At 37.6% G+C, this 21,613-nt stretch overlaps 1 protein-coding gene across 4 annotated transcripts; it reads right to left on the bottom strand.

Annotated features, from left to right (window-relative positions):
• Positions 1-331: 331 nt before the first annotated feature.
• abat (4-aminobutyrate aminotransferase) lies at positions 332-21,507 on the bottom strand. 4 transcript variants are annotated; one of them, XM_063018437.1, is made up of 18 exons: positions 21,423-21,507; positions 21,178-21,265; positions 15,158-15,263; positions 13,675-13,772; positions 13,501-13,530; positions 12,692-12,809; positions 9,439-9,488; positions 8,878-8,958; positions 8,524-8,616; positions 8,208-8,270; positions 7,895-7,958; positions 7,449-7,597; positions 6,594-6,731; positions 5,940-6,107; positions 5,205-5,351; positions 4,884-4,995; positions 4,376-4,507; positions 332-3,231 (listed from the first exon to the last, which is right to left on the bottom strand). In XM_063018437.1, the coding sequence occupies exons 3-17, from the start codon at positions 15,219-15,221 to the stop codon at positions 4,386-4,388; spliced, it is 1,497 nt and encodes a 498-aa protein (XP_062874507.1). In that variant the 5' UTR covers positions 15,222-15,263; positions 21,178-21,265; positions 21,423-21,507; the 3' UTR covers positions 332-3,231; positions 4,376-4,385. The 4 variants fall into 4 exon arrangements, with proteins under 4 accessions (XP_062874507.1, XP_062874505.1, XP_062874506.1 ...); XM_063018435.1 differs by having other exon boundaries at positions 4,390-4,507; XM_063018436.1 differs by lacking the exon at positions 21,178-21,265 and having other exon boundaries at positions 4,390-4,507.
• Positions 21,508-21,613: the final 106 nt, after the last annotated feature.

The raw sequence follows: 21,613 nt of genomic DNA, 5'->3' as shown, positions 1-21,613 counted from the left end.
TTATGAGCAGCTGTTTAAGTTCAATAACATAGTTATTTGTCACATATTTAAACACCTACTGTATACACACTGCTATTGTTTGGCATGGTGCCACCAATTACATTAAATTATTTTGCCCAGCCCAATCCTTCCCCGAACCAAACCTTCCACCCAGTGCAGGTGTACTTTTGCCCCATGCTGCCATCCTACCACAAGTGTCCTCTATTTTAAAAATCAAATTATGGTCAATTGGAATTTAACATTTTTAACTCTGACCTGGGTGACCATCATTCACTGTACACATACTATACACATCTGATCATGTCACAAAAAATTATAGAAAGAAAAGAAATAGAGGAAAATGTCAAATTTATTTGAGTGTGTGTGTATATATATATATATATTGCTTAGACAATATTTAGGAACAGGAAACAATTGGCACTACATTATTTAACATAGTGGTTTAAACAATCATAAGTGTATTTTTAGTTATTAACATAAGAACTTTATACGAAAAAGAAAAGAACAGACAGGCACAGAGTCATCACATATAGGGATTTCTTTCAATCTAATTAAGCAGCTTGGAGCATCTTCTATTTCTGTACAGACCATCTGACCACTATATTAAATAAAAACAAATTTATTACTTTAAACATTTTTTACTGTTACCTAAAGTACATTAACAAAAAGGACATGTAGAGCATTAGAGAAATGCCACATTAAAAACAGTCACAAAGCAGTCTGCTTTCTCAATGCTCTGGTTATGCTGACCCCCTGTCCACAGTACAAAAAAAAAAATTCAACCCTCCCTAAACATACAAAAAAAAAAAAAAAAATTATTTATTCATAGAAATTTAGGGAAGTTAAATAAGAATAAAAAAAATCAACTATGAACAGAAAAAAAAATACGTAAGACCTTCAATTAAGAAAGCAAAGTCTGACAAATTAAGACTTAAGAATCCATTGACAACTTGTTAAGGCAAATAAATTATTTAAAAAACTCAATGTTTTCCTCTAGGCAGCATAAAAATCTAGCTTCATTTTAACCATTTAAACCAAATCTTGGAATAAATTGCTGTCAGGACACCCGTTTTACAGTACGTCATACTATTTCAACATCCTGACACATAACATTTTACTTTCCAAGGCTCATTTACAAACTGCAACTAGAAAGTTAGATTTACTTGTTAGCAGGTTATTAATTAGCAAGTAATCTACATGAACTAACTAGTTGATATTAAGAATGTCCTAAAATCAACATATACAAACTTAAAGGCCATGCAAAAAAAATACACTAGAAATGTATAATTATTACATTTCTTTTAGATTTTTGAGGGGGGTTATTATAAAACATTTAAATATAATTCCATGTACTTCTAGATATTTTAATTATTTAGGTAAATTAAAGTAAATTAGGTTTTTTAGGTAAATTAAGAAAGAATTATAATTCAACTCCACTGGCAGACAGTTTTACTGTTTTAGTTTTTTTTTTTTAAAGAAAAAATGCCTCAAATCTGTAATGTTCATGATACAATAGCAAAGCTCTGAGTATCAGTTGATACAGAGACTGATCTAATACCAACAATATCAGTAAGTGCTGCATGCAGGATGTAAAATCAGATGTAATGAAATCCGATAAGAAAACTTTTCAGATCCAGTTTTATACTGATCCAGGATTGTAGGCCAAAAAAACTCTGATACTAATACTTAGTATAGAATTGAGGCATCTGTACTTTAAATAACATAATAAAAACAGTGATCTTGAACAGAAATATAAGTTAAATTGTACTGGACATTTTTACTGTGTACTGTTGGTCAGAGTGACAGTTTAGTTGACCATGTTTGTCAAAATTTGTCTGGAAACTGCTCCAGAATTTTTGGGACAGTCTAAACAAATTGTTGCAGTTCACATCTGCCTTATGAATATAATAGTCTTCATCTCAGCAAAGCAAGTTCTGGTGAGAACGGCTTTTCATCCAAGTATGTGCTTTGAGGTTAGACGCTAATAGGTTTTCATTTCCGCATGCCTTTATTTAGGGAATAAATCAGGTTTGCATATCTGAAGCTATGTCACAATCTAACATGGTTTATCATTTAAAAGCTCTGAAATCTTCCAGTCTGTGCTTTATTTGTACCAGACTGTCAGTTATGCATCGTTTCGGGTTTGAGAGTGGAGGGTGTTAGTTTTGAAAATGAGAGAACAGCAGGTTTAACCTTTGTTATGCTTGAGTTGGATTTTCTCACACGCAGGGGGTAAAAATATAATGCTATACCTCCTGTCTGTAAGTGCTGTTGAGCGATTCATATAACCCCACTTGCTAAATAAAATAAGTTTGTAAATATATTTGTAGGTTTCTGTACACCAGGTGAATATATATCACTGTACATCAAGATACATTATATGAGCAAAAATATTGGGACACCGCTTCTAATTATTGAACTCACGTGTTTCAGCCACAACATTGCTAACAGGTGTAATAAATCAATTACACAGAAACATTTTAAGGAAGGCCATTTCCTGTTCCAGCATGGCCGTGCCCCTGTGCACATTCTATAAAGACATGAAGAAAAGCTTGATTTAAAGAAACTTCAGTGTACTGCACAGAGCGCTGACCTCATCCCCAACAAACAGCTTTTAAATGAACTGAAACATCAATTAGGCTTGTTTGACCAACATCAGCACCCACAAATACTATTTTCACTGAATGGGCACAAATTCCTACAGACATACTTAGATACTTACTTAGAGAACATACAAAATCTTATGAGAGGCCTTCTCAGAAGAGTGTCTGCTGTTATAGCTGAAAAGATCACTCTATTTTCATACCATTTGTTTTTGAAACAGGATGTCCAACAGGTATCCAAATACTTTTGACCATTTAGTGTAGCAGTAAAGGTTTCTAATACTCCTAGACCCAATGTGCACTGTGACTACAAGGAAATATAGTGAGACGTAGTGAGGTTAGGATTTGTTACATATTCTCATACAAAAATTATGAAGTGAAGCAGAAGTTAAAAATGGAAAAAGTGAATAACAGGTCTAGAGTTTTTTCAGTGACAAACAGGAAAAACTTGGTTTGGGCTTGGACCCTTGTGCTTGGTTTCCTTGGCTGGTCTGACCTCCAGCACATTACTTGTATTTAGCCAAGACATCGTTAAAGATGTTGAGGAACTGATGAGCGTGGTACTCTTTGAAGACCAGAGCTGGACGGAAGCGGATGGATTTCTCACCACAGCCTCCCAGAAGAACTCCTAAAAAGAGAGAGAGCCAGGATGTGTCAGAGGATTAGTTTTAGTTCACTTTAAATTAATAAAGTAATCCAGGTACAGTTAAAATGTAAAGTTGTTCAGACAAGCTAAATCTTATTTTGTGAATTAACTGCTAAACAATAACTTTACATACATAGTAACATCTTCTGGGCCTCCTAATTCAGAGGTAGTGATTACAATTGACTCTAACTGCTGAATTCTCTGTGCCCTTACCAATAACCTTTGTTATGCTTGAGTTGGATTTTCTCACACGCAGGGGGTAAAAATATAATGCTATACCTCCTGTCTGTAAGTGCTGTTGAGCGATTCATATAACCCCACTTGCTAAATAAAATAAGTTTGTAAATATATTTGTAGGTTTCTGTACACCAGGTGAATATATATCACTGTACATCAAGATACATTATATGAGCAAAAATATTGGGACACCGCTTCTAATTATTGAACTCACGTGTTTCAGCCACAACATTGCTAACAGGTGTAATAAATCAATTACACAGAAACATTTTAAGGAAGGCCATTTCCTGTTCCAGCATGGCCGTGCCCCTGTGCACATTCTATAAAGACATGAAGAAAAGCTTGATTTAAAGAAACTTCAGTGTACTGCACAGAGCGCTGACCTCATCCCCAACAAACAGCTTTTAAATGAACTGAAACATCAATTAGGCTTGTTTGACCAACATCAGCACCCACAAATACTATTTTCACTGAATGGGCACAAATTCCTACAGACATACTTAGATACTTACTTAGAGAACATACAAAATCTTATGAGAGGCCTTCTCAGAAGAGTGTCTGCTGTTATAGCTGAAAAGATCACTCTATTTTCATACCATTTGTTTTTGAAACAGGATGTCCAACAGGTATCCAAATACTTTTGACCATTTAGTGTAGCAGTAAAGGTTTCTAATACTCCTAGACCCAATGTGCACTGTGACTACAAGGAAATATAGTGAGACGTAGTGAGGTTAGGATTTGTTACATATTCTCATACAAAAATTATGAAGTGAAGCAGAAGTTAAAAATGGAAAAAGTGAATAACAGGTCTAGAGTTTTTTCAGTGACAAACAGGAAAAACTTGGTTTGGGCTTGGACCCTTGTGCTTGGTTTCCTTGGCTGGTCTGACCTCCAGCACATTACTTGTATTTAGCCAAGACATCGTTAAAGATGTTGAGGAACTGATGAGCGTGGTACTCTTTGAAGACCAGAGCTGGACGGAAGCGGATGGATTTCTCACCACAGCCTCCCAGAAGAACTCCTAAAAAGAGAGAGAGCCAGGATGTGTCAGAGGATTAGTTTTAGTTCACTTTAAATTAATAAAGTAATCCAGGTACAGTTAAAATGTAAAGTTGTTCAGACAAGCTAAATCTTATTTTGTGAATTAACTGCTAAACAATAACTTTACATACATAGTAACATCTTCTGGGCCTCCTAATTCAGAGGTAGTGATTACAATTGACTCTAACTGCTGAATTCTCTGTGCCCTTACCAATTAGGCTTGTTTGCACCCACTAAACTAGCTCTGTTTCGACCTTCCTACATGTTTCTATTCAGTAATTACAAAAGCAAAAGTGTACTCAGGCCTGCTGATTGCAATTTGACTTAATAGTTGTAACAGTATGCATTCTACTTACCCTTGTCCCTGATTTTCAGCAGCAGCTTATCACGAGTGACATCGTCAGGAGCATCGATGGCACAAAAGGTGCCCTGTCCACGTGCTTGACTCAGCAGGTGAGGATACTGAGACTGAAAACAGAAACATACAGGAGAGAGTAAGTACAGCTTTTAATATGGAGGAACTACTATAAAGGACTCATCTGATTATGACAGAATTATTATTGACAGAATTTTGCAACCCTGATCAGGATAAAGTGGCAGTAAAACAGACAATGAATGACTGACTGAATAAATGATTTAACTACAGTAACACTAGACAAGCTTGAACTATATGTTACCTGTAGTTCATAAAGTCCCTGTAGCAAAGTCTTTCCAGATCGTGTAACCTCCTCCAGAAGGTTCTCTCTCCTGATAACGTTTAGCACCTCAGAGAGGAACAAGTTCTTTGAAGGGTCTCCCATCCATGTGTTAAAGATCCTGTAACCCTGAGACAATCATGCAGAGCTTTTTTTATTACTTTAGTAAACATTTACAAAGTGCAGTACTAACGATCCCTAATACATGTAATTCACAAAAACCTTTATGTGTGCATTATCTAAATAAAAAAATATATAAGTTATATACAAGTTATTATTTATACATTATTAAATATTATCATCAAGTGAATCTGTAGTGGTGTAAGCGGTCCACTAGCAGAAACGAGCAGTCTTACATTAGTACTCTTTTGAAGCAGTAGGGGGCGCTGTTTAATTATAATAATTATATCTAAAGTTATACAAGCATTACTGTGGGGATACACGGTGTGTGCCATGGGGATGGCGAATATTAATTAAAGTTTTAAGTCATCCAGGTCGTGCTAAATCAGACTAGCAGTGAGTAAGAGTTTCTGAATTTCTTTTATATTCTGGAACTCTGGTAAGACCACTAGATAAAAACAAATCCTTTCACCTTGATGACCACTAGGTTCTGATGACCGCTAGGTTCTGAGGTTTCAAATATTTGCCCTCAGGCTTAATTTTACAGCACTGAGAATAAACCATGGTAATAAATCAAGGAGTATCTGTGCTCAGAACCTTGTCTGGCTGCAGCTCAGCTTTGTGATAGTAGCCTCCCGAGAGCATCTTCTTGCTGAAAGAGACAATGTCGGCAGGGTCATTTGTACCCCAATGCTCATGTGCCCACCACTTTCCTGTAGCTCCGCCTCCGGTTTGGACCTCATCCACATGGAAGGCACATCCATGCTGAAACAACAAAACATTTGTTGTCTTTAGATAATAAAAACAAACAATACTGGACAATAAAATCCCTAAATTTGTCTGAAAACCTAGTGAGCTCTCTACATAGACAGATTTCACAGCATCGTATGCACACTCCTGAGAAGAAGTCATGCCTAAATTCTTAGATACCTTAAAAAGCTGACTACTGAATGGCATGAGGCTAACTGTGGGAGCTTAGTAAGTGAAAACCGAGGTGATGTAATCGCCATAATTGTTGTCTAAGTAGTGCGTCTAACTTATCTGCCTTATGAGTGTCTAATTAGAATCCTCTCTACTTGGGCAGCTGCCTATGTAGACAGTAGGCAGCAAGGCAGCTCAATAGGTTTTTAGACAGACCCGATGTGTATCCAGAAATATCCATAAAAGTTTAACAAAAATTAAAACAGACGGCAGACAAAACCAGCAACAAGCGACGTTCTTTTCATCCAAGAATGAAACGTTAAGTTTTACCTTGCGAGCGATATTGTGCAGCTTGATGAAAAAGTCAGAGGAGGCATGGTTGTCTCCTCCCTCTGCCTGAATAGGCTCAGTGATGATACCCGCTACAGGTTTGCCCTTCTGCCGCCACTTAACAATCAGATCCTCCACCTTAACCACACACGGAGAGAAGTTTAAACAAACAGTTCATCTAAAAGGTAGGTCTGTAGGTCATTTTTAATTCATAAAAACAATTTCAAGTGGTTTTACTGACCAAAAAAAGCCTACAACATCTTTACACTAATTAAGATATTTCTAATTAGCTGACTAACTATGTAACCTTTAGTTAGTATTAAATCACTGATATTATTGGAGATCTGATTGGAGCTTTATCTTGGGTCAGGATCACAATGTCCCCACTTTTCCCCAGAATTAAAAAATAATTAAAAAATGATGCTTACTTTTCTACAGTATTGTACATGTTCAAGCACTAAAATTAATCTTAAACATTTTACTTACACTATTTCCTATGCACCAGTATACAAAATTTGGAAGATTAGTACCTTGAGAACATATTTGAGTTTATAAATGAGAGGTTTTTATTTAAACAAAGATGTTATGTACAGTATTCAAAGAAACTATACCCATGTTACATCTCACAACACTGCCTCAACTATAAATGCAGGTACTGCACTCATGTAGTTAACAGAAAGTATTAACCTGCCCTACATTTCTATGCTGTGGTTATGCGAGTAAAAGTTAGGTTGACCTAGAATCGATAAGCAAACCATTCCGAGTGTATTCCTGCCTTAAGTCTAGTGTCTGGATGTGGTTCTGGACCCAATTTGTTGTGGTAGTGAGTCTGAAATTGATTAAAACATTTCTGACCTCCTCAAGACAGCGAGCCTCTTCCTGAGCATTCTCTCGAACAAACTCCTCCAGCGGATACTTTAGCTTGGGGAAGGGTGCAATAGGCCAGTCGAATGAGGGGATGTCCAGCTTGTGAATGACTTTGGAGTGTGTCGTAGCCAAGCAACCTGACAGAGCGACAATTTCAGCATTTCATGTAAGAATAGATATATTTTCTTAAATAACTGAATTTATGTTTATGTTTTTGGATATTTTTATTTAACCATTTAAAGTATTAGTTACATTAAAAGACATTATACAACTTTCGACACCACCAAATTAATCATCTAAGATGCCGTGTGTCATATTTTGAAAGGTAGTTATGTGTTACATATTTTTAAGACTGCTGTGTTGTATTTTTAAATCCTTTTCCTTCCTTTAAAAGTACACAAAAATAAAATAATGACAGTTCTCTAAATATTTACCCATAGTTCTGCCATGAAATGCTCCCATAAAAGACAGAATGCTCAGATCTGGACATCCAGGGCTCTGTCAAAACAGAGTTAACACAATAAGTATGAGGAAATTTTCCATGAGGCTTTTGTAACCTTAAAGAACAATACTAATATGACCCTCACTCTTTGCAGCCCTAACCCTCCATTGTTTGGCTTGATCATTTTAAAACTGACTATTAACATGCTAATAAAACCCTCAAACACCCAGAATCAACACAATATTAAACCCATTTTTAACTAGTCCTGTATAGCTTATACATTGATTTATGTCACTAATAGTTACCTGGTTAATCATACAGGAGCTTGTTTCCTCTGGTGAAGGGCTGTTGGTGCCTCTCTCTTTGTTCTATGCATTAACAACACACACAGTAAATCTTTCAAGTCACATTAATTACAACAGCAAATTTGACAATTACAAAAGTAATAACATTCGAATTACATCCGGCAAAGAGACGCAGCATTCAAGTAGTTACTAGCAACAAAGAAATCAGAGCTATTTTTTGAAGACATTGAGAAAACAATTATGTGAGGATGTAATAAAAATTGATATGACATTAAGCAGTGTGTTTTGGAGCTTGGATTAAATAAAGCACACTCACTCTGTACCATATGAACATGGCCTTGAAGGCGTTCTCGTTGGAACAGGAGCCACAGGCCATGGTTTGTACCCGGCTCATTCCAGCAGGAGCGATCTAGAACAATAAAAAAGCAATAAAAAAAGCATTTAAACCAAAGGACCATAGATAGGCCAAAAATCTATTTCAGAAACCTTACAGGTCTGCAGTAACAATATTCAAGCACTTTTTTATCAAATTGGAGATGTTTTGGTCAGCCTTGCGTTAATTAGTAACACTTGTTTGTTAAAAAGGATTTTTTTTTAATCTAAATGGAAATCAAAGTACACCCCACTTCACTATAAGCCAAGACACTCAAAATTCTCAAAAATCACTTACTGACAGGAGACTTTCAGTCAGATTGTCTGGGAAGTTCTCAGGTGGTAGAATCCCAAGGGCTGGCCGGTTAACAAATGCACTCTGGGAACACCAAATGAACCAAATGTCTTAGGCAATCATACACCATACGTTAGAATTAAAAATAATGCTTAATTAATAATTTGGTTAGATTTTGTTGGTTTGACAGGTTGTCTAAATTAGGTGTTTTCCTGTAAGTGTTTCCTGGTGGAACCTGACCAGCCGTGACCAAGATGAAGCGGTTGATATGATATGATATGATATGAAGAAATTATAAAAATGAAATGAAAAAAAGAATTCCATGTTCATCTGCAGTGTAACATTAAAACAGAATGGGCTGTAAATGAAATGGTGTAAAATAAAATTAGCCCCAGTATTTCAAAGTTCCAAATGAAGTAAAAGCTGGAAGCAGCTCAGTCAGGATTAGAGTTCATGTTGAGTTATTAATGCCTCTTCTCAGTGAATAAGCTCTGCATCTGACTTTAGTGCCAATATATCAGAAATACTTATGATCTTGTAATCAATCTTCTGATGATGCCTTACCAAATTGTTGGGATTGGTGAGCGCTTTCATTAAAGCTGGGTGATTATAACCTGAAAAGTAGAAGAATGTAAAATTAATATTTGCACATAGGGGTATTAAATGAAACAATGGAAAACATCACATGAATAGTTGGATTGGTCACTCTCAGCATGTATTGGCTATAAAAAAGCTATGACAAGCATTTTAAAATGTGAGTTTTGCTCCTAACGTAGTTAAAAAAAAAAAAAAAAAAAAAAAAAAACTTCCCCCTTTCACCTAACTACTTGTGCCACATTTGTGGCAATAACTGCAGCTTTTTTTTTATTTTATGCCAAGTTGGACTCACTGGGGAGTGACATGATTAGGAACAAGTTTATTAGAGGGTTAAAATTAGAAAGGAAAAATTTAAATGGTTTGGGCATGTGATGTGATGAGATTTACATTAGGAGAAAGATGCTGAGGATGGAGTCACCAGGGCGGGTGGGGGAGAGGAAGACCAAAGAGGAGGTTTATAGATGTGGTGAGAGTGGACATGCAGGTGGTTGGAGAGACAGGGGAAGATGCTCAGAACAGGGCAAGATGGGGACAAATTATTCGCTGAGGTGACCCGTAACGGGAACAGCCAAAAGAAAAAGAAGAAAGTTGGACTTGCTCTTGTACTGGATTGTTGCCTTGTTGCATGCAGGCTCCAGGCAGGAAATCACTATTTTTTTTGGTAAAGCAAAAATCCACCAGTTATATTCACCCAGACCCTAAAGCAGCAAAGAATCCCCATACTATCACACTACCTCCATATACAATGTGTGTTTTCCTAACTCTTTGGGCAAATGAAAAGAGGGATTGGCGTGAGAATGCTTGTTGCTTAATACGTGTTTGCTGTTATGTATTCATGTATTATTAGCTTAATTTTCAATAGTATATTAATATTGTAATTAAATTATGATGCAGGCCAGATGGGGTTAATTTTCCTCACAAGTCCAGGTCTATTCAAGAGCAAATGCGAGCAAAGTGTCAAACTGTCACACCACAGTGCTCGCAGGATCAATCTGAAAAACACAACCCTGCACTGAATCCTGCATTCTCTAAAATGTGGACCTAGCCATTACTGAAGACATGTGAACTCTGTAGAGAGAAAAATCCATCTGCATCATGTTCACTGAATGAATTCCAACATTTGTAGCAAAGTGCAGTTTATTCAAGTGATAAGCACATGTTCAGAAATCTGACAATGTAAAAGTGCTCTGAACAGTAGCAGGTCACACCCAAGATTAGTGATTGATGACAGAGCTTCATTTCTCTTTTGTTATCAGAACCTCAATATCTCCATGATCACAAAAGCACTGGTTTAACGTTGCCAGTTACTCCAAACATGGCTTCCATCATCTGCTTTGCTGTTATACCAAGGATGGGTATTTTAACTATTAATGTTTTTGCAATCCAGATAACTAGTTTGTGAGGAAATAAAAAATAAAGGAAATCAGTAGGGCAAATACTTTTTACTTCACTGTATATCGCTGATGATAAAGGTCAAAACTAGCATGGTCAGACTAGTTGTACAGCAAAGCCTAAAGCAGATGAAAGCTCGGAGGAAACCCGAGCAGTGTGATGCCCAGCACATGGTATCATCTAGAGCTCCAGACCTCACTGTGAATCACACACACAGTTAAATCCTCAGGGCAGGAAAAGTGCATTCTTGCACTCATAATGCACGCAGTCATGCAGACTTACCACACGGTCCTGACCTCTGTAGAAGAAACTCTCACAGATGGATGAGCACAAAGAAACACAGTGATAATGTTTTCTCTGAAACAGAGCTGTATGAACATGCTTATACAGCATGGTGCACTGGACTGTTTCATCACTGAGGGTTTTATTGCCATGGCTGAAGGCTTCTTTAAAATTAGGGCTGTTGTAACTATAATAGCACTGTTTTTACAATCCCACGACCAACGACTCATTCGACAGGCTACTTTCTCCAGTGCATTACTATAAAGAAGTGTTTATTCCACAAACGTGTGTCCGGCAAAATAGTTTTCTTATTTAAACATTGTAAATAAAAGGTTTAGCGTCCAGGTGGCGCAGCGGGATATTCCGCTTGCACACCAGCATCGAGTTTCTGAACTCCTCGGTTCGAAACTCGGTGTTGCCACCGGTCGGCTGGGCATAATTGGCAGTGCCTGCAGCAGATACTAATTGGCCACCGTATCTGCAGGGTGGGGGCCGGACTATGTGTGGGTGGGTGGGTCTTTATATGCTGTGTAAGGACCCTGATTGGCAGAAGGCTTTCCACCTTCTTGGTCAATAAAAATGAACAAACTTGAATGTGAATATGGAAAAAATGCATAAAGGAAAATACGTAATGTAAATAAATACAACACGGATATTACTAAAAACTTTTAGTTGTAGTCAGTTTTACTATATTACGGTTACCATGTCCCTGTGTCTAAATGAAGAACTGACCAGCCAGATTATACTATTAATTTCTGTAAAATTCACAAGAAGACACAACAGGAAGAAGTCTAATGAAATCCAAATGAACTGCATCAAGTCTGTTAGCATCTGAGGAACAGTGAGGCTTGCGATCGCTCAATTACTCAAGAAGGACAGAAAATAAAAAGGATTGCTGACCAAATTGACTGTGCTGTCAAAAAACAGATGGATGCCCTGCATACAGTAAGTGCTTTGTAGCGGAGAATTAGAATTTATTCTGTTGCTGTGGTCTGTGCACCGCAGGCACTGCAGCTGTCAGTCACGCCTAATCAATTCAACTGAATTTTCCCAGCACGCACAGTGTGTCCAGAGCACGGCTGATGTTTTCTGCAGAGCCTGCTCTTTTAAAATAAAGCGACCTCTTAGGTGATCAGGGCTTCTTAATGTTTGTAAAGACCTTGCAATAAAAAACACAATCATGCTCACTGAATCAGTGCTTCGATATCCAGTTCCTATAGTTCTAAGGGCACTTAGCATGGGCATTTTGACTGGCCTGAGACTACACAGCCACTATACACAGAAGGGTTTGATGCACCCTGTATTGCCACACATTCATCTTGTTACGGTATTAAAATTATCTGGAATTTAAGCCGCAGTAACTTTTCTGTTGGTCAGTATCAGTGTTCCTGACTTCTGATCACTGTTGAGTGGTTTGGACCATGAAAACAATCACAACATGCAACAGTCTGGAAATACAACCGCATCTTTGGCAAAAACAAGTAAAACCATGTTTTTGTAATAACTGTGAACATGCTTTTGTTTTATTAGGGTGCAATAGACTTACCGAGGGGAATAGAAGAAATCTGCGTGTACAGATCTAGCATTCGGTTTCCATCAGCATCCACCAAGTAGTTCCCCCTGCTCTCCTCATAGTTACAGAAGAAATTGATTGCAGCCACATTCTGTTTAAAAATAAATCAGCAGGAATGTGGAATTAGTGGTAGATCACATGGGAAGCAAAGCCACGAGCAACGCTGTGATTTTATACCAGCACGGCAAGAACTTTATTTATTAAACAGGACAAACAAGTAGTAAATAAGTATTAAGACTTTTGTTTTCATTAAATAAATTTACGTCCATTTGCATACATTTAAAAAAATCACTTGGCTTTCTTGCTCTATAGTGTTCAGTCAGCATTTTTTGCTGCTAACAGAGCAATACTGTCTAGCAGTGCTACAATAAATGCAATCATATTATCTGGCGTATTTTGTGCAGGAACAGCTGTGCTGAATCAGGACTGTGTTGCAACATGCCCTTAAGCTAGACACTCACAAGTTTAAACCAGTTTAAATCATGACGTCGCTACACTAGTGAATACTGGCTGCCTGTCTGAACTTCCTCTCCATCTACTTAGCCTGATTTCATTTAGATCTAAGTGACTCATAAAGCAGCAGTTTTCTCAAATCTCATACATACACTGTCTAGTGAAAACAGATTTAAAATGTGATTAAGAAAAAAATAAAGATGTTTTATTTATTTTCAGGTATCAAAAGAAATAAAACACAAGCTAAACTAGTGATTATTCTACAGTATATAAATTAATCCTATTGTTTCATAAAACAGTCAAGACTGGTGTACATTGGTCTAAATTACCTGAATTTCTCCAAGCTGCTTGGTTAGCTCCTAGTAAGAGAGAAAGAAGACTGATTAACTTTTTTCCTAAAATTATTATTTATTATTATTGGTTTTTTTTCAGTTCTGCAGATTAATTTTTAGCAAAGGGAAACATAAAGTGATAAAGCATTTGTGTGATGCTAAATGTCAGACCTTTGACCTGGGTCCTGGAACAGGAGTCTTCATGCAGGGGGCATCATATTCAAAATCAGACACAGTCTTTGTGGCGGTTTTGCTAACATATCTGCAACCTGGAGGAAAAAAAACCAACATTTTTTTATTTCCCATATCCTCCCTTATTTTTAGTCAATCCCCAAACCAGTCTTTTAATCACAAAGCAGCCAACAATTCAGGCACTTTAAGGAGGGTGCCTCCTGACAACTTTTGTACCCCATTTGAATATTCATAGATGGCCAAATTTCGAACATGGTTCTCGATGGTGAAGGGCTAAATGACTGGACTAAAAAAAAAAAATAAAATTAGTAGTATGTATAGAAGTAGTATTGTTATACCAGAATATGGACCCTAATACAGTAGTTGGAAGAGGACATTGTGGGTTAAAGGCATCTGTTGGCTTTCTTCAAAAATGTAATTCATTTAAATTTGGGGAAAATGGTAAGTGTTATCAGGGTATTTATATGCATTTTACACACTGCCCTTTGTTCTTGAGGCTGATTCATAGAGTGCTAATTTAATTTTGTGGTTATTTTTGTGGCCATATCTATGGGAATTCAGTAACTACACCCAAGCATCCTATCACCCACATTATTGATCTCTGACAGAAGATCACTGTTCATCTTTGCTAATGCTACTTGTTCATGACAAACATTGGCATGACTTTTAAGGTGGTTTCTGTTTTATGTGTTTTTTATTTATTTGTTCTAACATCTATATCGACTAACCTAAGAAATAGGAAAGATGGTTCAGACTTATGTACAGCAGCAGTGCACTGAACAGAACTCTCAAAACTAGGACAAACCATTTACACATTAGGTAAGTTTAGACTCTGGCCTTTGGACTCAAGTTCAGTAACATCATGTCTGATATCTGATATCTTTACAGCCATTTCAACCCATAAAGTTTATGAGAGAGGAAGTACAGTTGAGTGATTTCTTAATGTCTAACCAAGGGAAACATCCGTGCTAGTCTAACATTAGCAAACAAACATCTGGATGATTTTAAAACATTTCAAGTTCTTTGGACAGACAAATTATTTTTCAACTTGGGTTTCTATATAGCAATGATCAAACATAATGATGGTAGTGTAATGGTTAGTGGCGGCTCTACTGGGCCTAAGCTAACCTAAGTCCATCGGCTTCCAGAAAATCCTTATGGAAAATGCCATACTCTGTGGAGATCATCTGTTTATTAGCTGAACCTTAGACACAATTGAAATGAATTATACAGCAGAACAATTATCTGAAATACAGACTTTAGTTCACATGTGAGAAACAGAATGAAAGTTTTAGCATCAGAACACAGTGGCCTAGTTAGCAGACTAAAGCTGACTGTGCTATAATATGTAAATAAATGATACTTTTCTATTTTAAGAGTTTTTACTCAAGATCCCTTTGTATAAATCGAATAAGTTGCTTTTTATATGATGTATTAATCTTTAATCCCTCACACATTTTACCTGGAGCCACAAGGCGCAGATTATGTTGAAGGGAGAGGGTCAGGTGACGGCTGAAGAGCGCCATATACAGCTTTTACTAAGGAGAAAGTTGTGCCTTTCACAACACCTTTAAAACAAAGAGCATAGAAAACCAAATTAAAATCATCACATGTACAGAGACCAGAAAGTCTTTCATTCATTCATCTTTTTAAGCCTGTTGAGATATTTGAATCCCCTTGGTGCATCGTCAAACATGGTGATGTCCATGTGTCCTTTCACCTCAGGGCTTCCAGAACTTGCTATAAATACCAGAACCATCCTAAATCCTAAATGTCCATTTAAGAACAACAGGTTGAAATAAGCAAGACAATGATGAAGTCCTCAAAAGCAAGACCAGCTCTGAATGGCTTAAAAGAAACAGCTGTGTACAGATGCTTATCAACACTTAAATGCTTGTCAAACGTTCTAAAAACCAAAACCCCAGCACACTAAATTAACTGATAGCATCTTTGCATCTGTAACATTGTCCACAATCACCCCAATCAAAACATAGCCAATCATGTCTGTTATCACTGAGGAGAGCATTTTTCTTTAAACATTCTGCAAATCAAACCTGTTGCTCCTGACACATTGTGTAATAACCCACAGCAGACTGATTGAAGAAATGCTATCTCGGCAGTCTCACAGCCTTTTAATTGCTTTGTCTAATCAGCGGAAGTGTTCACATGCATGTTAAGTAGGAGGTAGGTAGGAGGCCTAAGCTATAGCTGACTTTGGGTAAAGCATGTAAATGTAAACAAACGATGCTTATTTATAAAAAAATGCTCAATATATTCAACAACATTTAATTATTAGGATTTTGTTGATTCAACACCACTCATATTATTTTTGGTGATTTTTCATGCAGTCTTTTACTGTCCATACTGAGAATTAGACATGACAGTTATACTCTGTTACAGCTTGCCAATGACTGCATCTTACTTCTGCTCCAGATCTAGGTGAAACACTTATGTAACTCGAGCGGCATGCGCTGGAAAATTTCAGACGCTTGCATCTTCAAAAGCCCCCCATCCAGACTGAGCCAACCGGATGAAACTAGTTCTCAACTGAGACATTACACAAGCACCAATTGGGTATGCAGCACAAGATGCAGTGAGCGAGCCTCAGAGAAAGAATAGAGTGGTGTCTGTGAGTGAGAGCTGAGGCCTTAGATTGGGGCTGGCTTGTTGTATTGACTGTAGCATAGCTGGCAGTAGTGTTGGGAGGTAGAACATTAGTAGAACTGTATTTGTACATCATATACAGTTAGTTTCAAATGTGTGAGACTGGGTTAGGTTTTCCTAATCAAGCATAATTTGAAAAAAGGGACACAGTCTGTAAAAGCACGTTTGACTTTAAGCTGGTCATGAAGAGTGATCAGCAAAACAGACGTCAAAACAGTGTTTGTGTGTGCATGTTTGTGTGTGTGTGTGTGTGTGTATATACTGTATACATGCACAACTGCCAGCCACTTTATTAAATTTGCCTATCTTGTAGGTACATTTATTTTATATGTAACAGTTACCACATGGCAGCAGTCTATTATTTTAGCCCACTACTGCTCAGACCCAGGTTTAAATCTCAGTGAAGATCAGCCAGCCGGCATCTACACAGACATGACTGGCTACATCTTAGGGGGTAGGGGCATTGGATTGGATGGATTGGCACCCTGACCTTGGGATTTCTGCCCTGCGACCAGTGCTTCTAGGTAAAACAAAACCAGCCACAAACCTGACCAAGATAAAGCGGCTGATGACAATAAAATAAGTCTAGCTCATCAAGCTGAAGTCAGAGCAGGAAATAAACACTGACTATAGCTAAACTGTTCTTCCGTACACTTTACCACTTTCTGTTTTTCATTTAAAAAAAGGGACTCACGCAGGATCAGCACTGACAAGACGTTTCTTGGGTGGAGCAATGACACTAAGACGGTAGTGCTGCACTGATATGAATGTATCAGATGTAGCAGCCTGTATGTGCTTTGCACATACTGGCTTCTTCATTAGATACACATGCCATGTTATGAACACATTGCAGGTGCATTAGAGATATTTTCCTTGAATAGACGAGTTTCCAGCAATGACAAATTGAATAGACCTTTAGCAGCACACTATGCTATAATAAAATCCCACATTTCTCAGTGAACCACAATATTAGCCCATAAATCTAAATAAATTAAAAACTTAAAACTGTGATGAACCTTTGTGTATTGTGGACTGAAGAGTCGACAGTGGAACTTTTTGCAAGGCGTTACGAGTGGAACATTATACCACCAGTCAAGCACAGAGTGTAATGTGGCAATGCCTCGCTGCTACAGGGTCTATGCAAATTCATAGTCATAAAACTATAAATTCATAGCCATAAAACAATGAATTATGTTCTTTATTAAACAACCATTTCAGAAATGTCTAGTGGTTGTTTGGAGAGCTGAAGACTGAATGCAGCGAGACAACTAATCTAAAACACAAGAGCATTATTTTATTCATTTTAAACCCTGACTTAAACCCAATTACATAGTAGGTGAAGCTCATAAAATTGCCAATGAACATACTTCCTCTGACGTCACACTGTAATATTTCACATGACTTAAACACATTTTTTACAAGTGAAAACAAAACCTTTTGTAGGTTTATCACTTTATTATTTTACATTATTTTACACATTACACATTGGTAATAACCAATGACACCACCTTTAGCAGTAATTATGCCACCATTTAGCTGTGTTTTTGGCAGAGCCTTTTAATTAAAAATACTGCAAGCTTTCCAGACAGGAAGTAAGTGGTTGCCACAGCATTTCTTCTGAGTTTAAGTTAGGACTAAGTTACATTACAGTTTTAATGCCTCTCCCAACTTGTACCTTGAAATAACGCCAGGTCAGTAGCAATAACTTAAGGCTCATCATGTAAACAGAGCATGAAGCAGGCTGGCACAGATGGAGAAAGCGCTTCATGAGGTTCAGCAACAGCTACAACACGAGCATTTTTTCCCAGCTGAGCAACATCTAAGCACCATTAAGATGCTAATTACTCCTGTTTTACACAACCCAGCTCCATTAGCCAATGGGAAAAACAGCGTTGGAGCCAGGTGACTGTAGGCTGTATGTTATCTGTAGGCTCAGGAAGTTCATATCACAAGTTTTATAAACAAATTTTATTGTGTTTGCATGTTTTTGTTTGTTTTGTTGGTTTTATTTTTATGCTTTTACTAACCTGTCTGTGTCTTTCCAGAAGTTCTGTGTCTGTTTCTGGAGTGTTGTAAACTCATTCAATTACTCACTTGATCAGTGTGTATCACTCCACCTGTATATATACACAGTAAATCCTTCCGGTCTGCATAACAGACTTGGCACAGTTTTTACGCCGGATGCCGTGGCTGCTGCAACCCTGCTATTTTAATCTGGACTTGGGACTGACGGTAAAGACGCACTCCTAATAACTAAACTGTTTTGGCCCCTGGATTGCAGTGTTAAGGGTAGAATGCTCTAGATGGTTACAGTTAAATATCCATTAACCATTAAGACATATTAACTGCATTATTTTTCATGAAAGGGTACAACAAATTAATCCATTGCTCTACAATGTCCTTTAAAAGGCCAACTATAGGTTCCGGCACTTCTGGCATATACTGTATATATATATATATATATATATGCAAAGCTGAATTCCCTTCAAGCCAAAATTTGTAAATCAATATCATCAAAAGGATGAAATGATTGTTAATCTAGTAAACAAGGCCTCTAATCAGTATCTGACTAGCTAAAAGAAACAGAAGAGGACAACCATTCAAGGCAGAAAAAGGTGAATTAACATTTCTTACAGATTAATGTTGCACCACAGTTGCCAAGGAAACAACTGGTGGACTGCACTGTACTTACAGCGGCCTGACCATGAAGGACAGATTAACCTCTGACAGCAAGAAAGCATCCTTTAATAATATTAGTTCCAGAACTGGCATTATAGTAATTGTGCTCAACGGTCACTTTAAGACTGTTTGTAGCTGCCAGAGGTAAATTTTCTGTTGCATGTTTGATTCTTAACACCATGTCAGCTGCTATGGCTGAATGTCAGCTTATCATGGCTGCTTATCATGGCTGAATAATAGATTCCATCTTTAAAAAGTCAAAGTGGGGGTGGATTTGTTTCTGTACAGGAATTCAGGAAGAGATTTTGTAGTGATTAGGGTGTTGTTTGCGTGACTGTGAGGGTGCAGAGTTTAACTGACTCCTGTTTTATGTTCTCTACAGACATTTTTTCAAAACCTTACAAGAGTTAAGGCACTGAACCAAATCAAACCAGCAACAAGACAAATCATCCTAATTGTCTAAAAACCAAAATGAAACAGAAGGAGGCTTTACTGACAATGTCAGAGGTGTTACTGAGAATGACATGGGAAATTTGTACATCTGTAAAGGCACCAAATACTGTGCGGTACAATTACAATTTATTATTTATTAAAGGAAAGTTGACATGATGATGCGATCGCACAGTGCACGCTGGTAGATCACACCACATTCAAACAGGTCAACATGATTGACATGAAATATGGCCATTGTTTCTTTAATTTGCTCTTTGTTACTATAGCTATGCCTTAGCCCGCCTAAATCACTGTGATGCGACTCTAGAAAGTTTTCATTCATCAGTATTCAGTTTGCACCATTTTTGCATTTTTCCTTTTGTAACCTACATTGTTTGTTTAGATGAGTGCGCAACCAAGCACAAAGAAAACAAAACGGTTCGATTCGGGCAAGAACACTGCAGAGTTTCGTTTATACCTGGAAGACGAGCAATCTGACATTCATATGGGGGACCATTTTGGAACCTGCTGGATGAGGGGGAAATAATCCAAACATAAGAAAATGTGCCACATATTTGACAGCATTTTTTGGATCTGCCTGCTTGTGTGAATCAGCTTTCTCCCCACATGAAAATAATTAAGTCTAAATATCAGCCCACACTTACTGATGAACACTTGGAAGCTTGTTTGAGAATTGGCATCAGCAGTTACTGTCCAGACTATATAAACCAGGCTGACACCGTTCAGTGCAAATCATCAGAATAAGGTTAGTGTGATTTGTCACTCGCTGGCCCTGTAAAGCTGAATATCAATATAGGCAACTGAAGCACATTTAAAGGATAAGGCTAACCTTTTAAAAAAGTAGATCGCGATGAGCTGTCGACTGAAAATAGTAGATCTCAAGCCACGACAGTATGGGCACCCTTGGTCTAAAACAACGCACTTTTTGAGCTGCGCCTGAATCAATGCTTGCACCTGAAGTGTTGCGCTTTTTCACATGTGCCTATAGAAGGGAATTCATTCGGATTTGTCATTTACATAATCGCTTTGATTCGAAGTGCATGTAAAATTGAGATCTGTGCTCGCAATGTGCATCACTGTCATGGTTTGCTTTTCTCTTGTTTACCTTCAGTCAACATCTGCTCACCACACAGCAATAAATTACATACACGCGCTTATTTAAAAAAAAAAAAAGCCGTTGGCATTTTCCTTGTGCAAAAATCACTCTTATAAACCTGTTCTAAATAAATATTTGTTTTGTTTTTATGTTGGTTTTGGAACACCGGGTGAGAGCAGTGGAAGCAAGAAGCGGCGAACCGGATCCGACCGGATTCAGCCTGTCAGTTCGGAAGCAATACTGTCAATAAATACATAATAAAACTTAATATATTTTCACCGCGAGTGTGAAACCATGGGTAAATTGCTCGCTTTTCGTTTTTTTACAGGTTTAACACGAGACATTCACACACAGCTCAGCTAAACTATTAACAACGTATCAAACACAAACACTATTGGTGCTATACTGCACCCTGGATAACTTGGGTTCACGGTATTCCGCACATTTATGGTGATTTCGCACAGTTTAGCAACTACACATCGTTTTAGTCAGTGGTCTCGGATACAGTCTAAGGGTCCTTATTTATTTATATCGACCTGACAAATAAAATAAAATAAAATAAAATAAAATACATGCTAATATCCACTTACGGAAGTGCTGTGCGGAACACTGGTAGCGTTAACGGCAATCCGTACAGCACCTCTTAGTCGTTTAGTCCACTGTGCGGAATGCCGTGACCTGACATTAAAAAGGCACCAAATAAACATTCGGTTAGCTTTAACATTGGGCTACATTTCTGCGCTACATATCAGAATAAACCACGGCATAAAACTTTAATTAAAACCATGATAGAAAACCACTTTAATTAAATAGGTGTTGCAATTAAAGCGCTCACCGGGTAAATTCGTCTCCTGTCCGGTGTGCTGAAGCTCCGAGGTTTCTAACAGCCGAGCTAATCAGGGAAACACTGTCACTGTCAATGAAGCCTGTACACCATACAACACGTCGCTAGGAGACTGGCTTCTGCACTACAGGAGGAGGGACTGACCAATAGAAATGCAGGAAAGCCAGAGGAGCGTCCACGCC

Source organism: Trichomycterus rosablanca, chromosome 22 (assembly GCF_030014385.1).
Source record: "Trichomycterus rosablanca isolate fTriRos1 chromosome 22, fTriRos1.hap1, whole genome shotgun sequence".
Classification (NCBI taxonomy): domain Eukaryota; kingdom Metazoa; phylum Chordata; class Actinopteri; order Siluriformes; family Trichomycteridae; genus Trichomycterus; species Trichomycterus rosablanca.
Note: the sequence above shows the minus strand (reverse complement) of the source record. Positions and strands in the feature narration are given on the sequence as shown.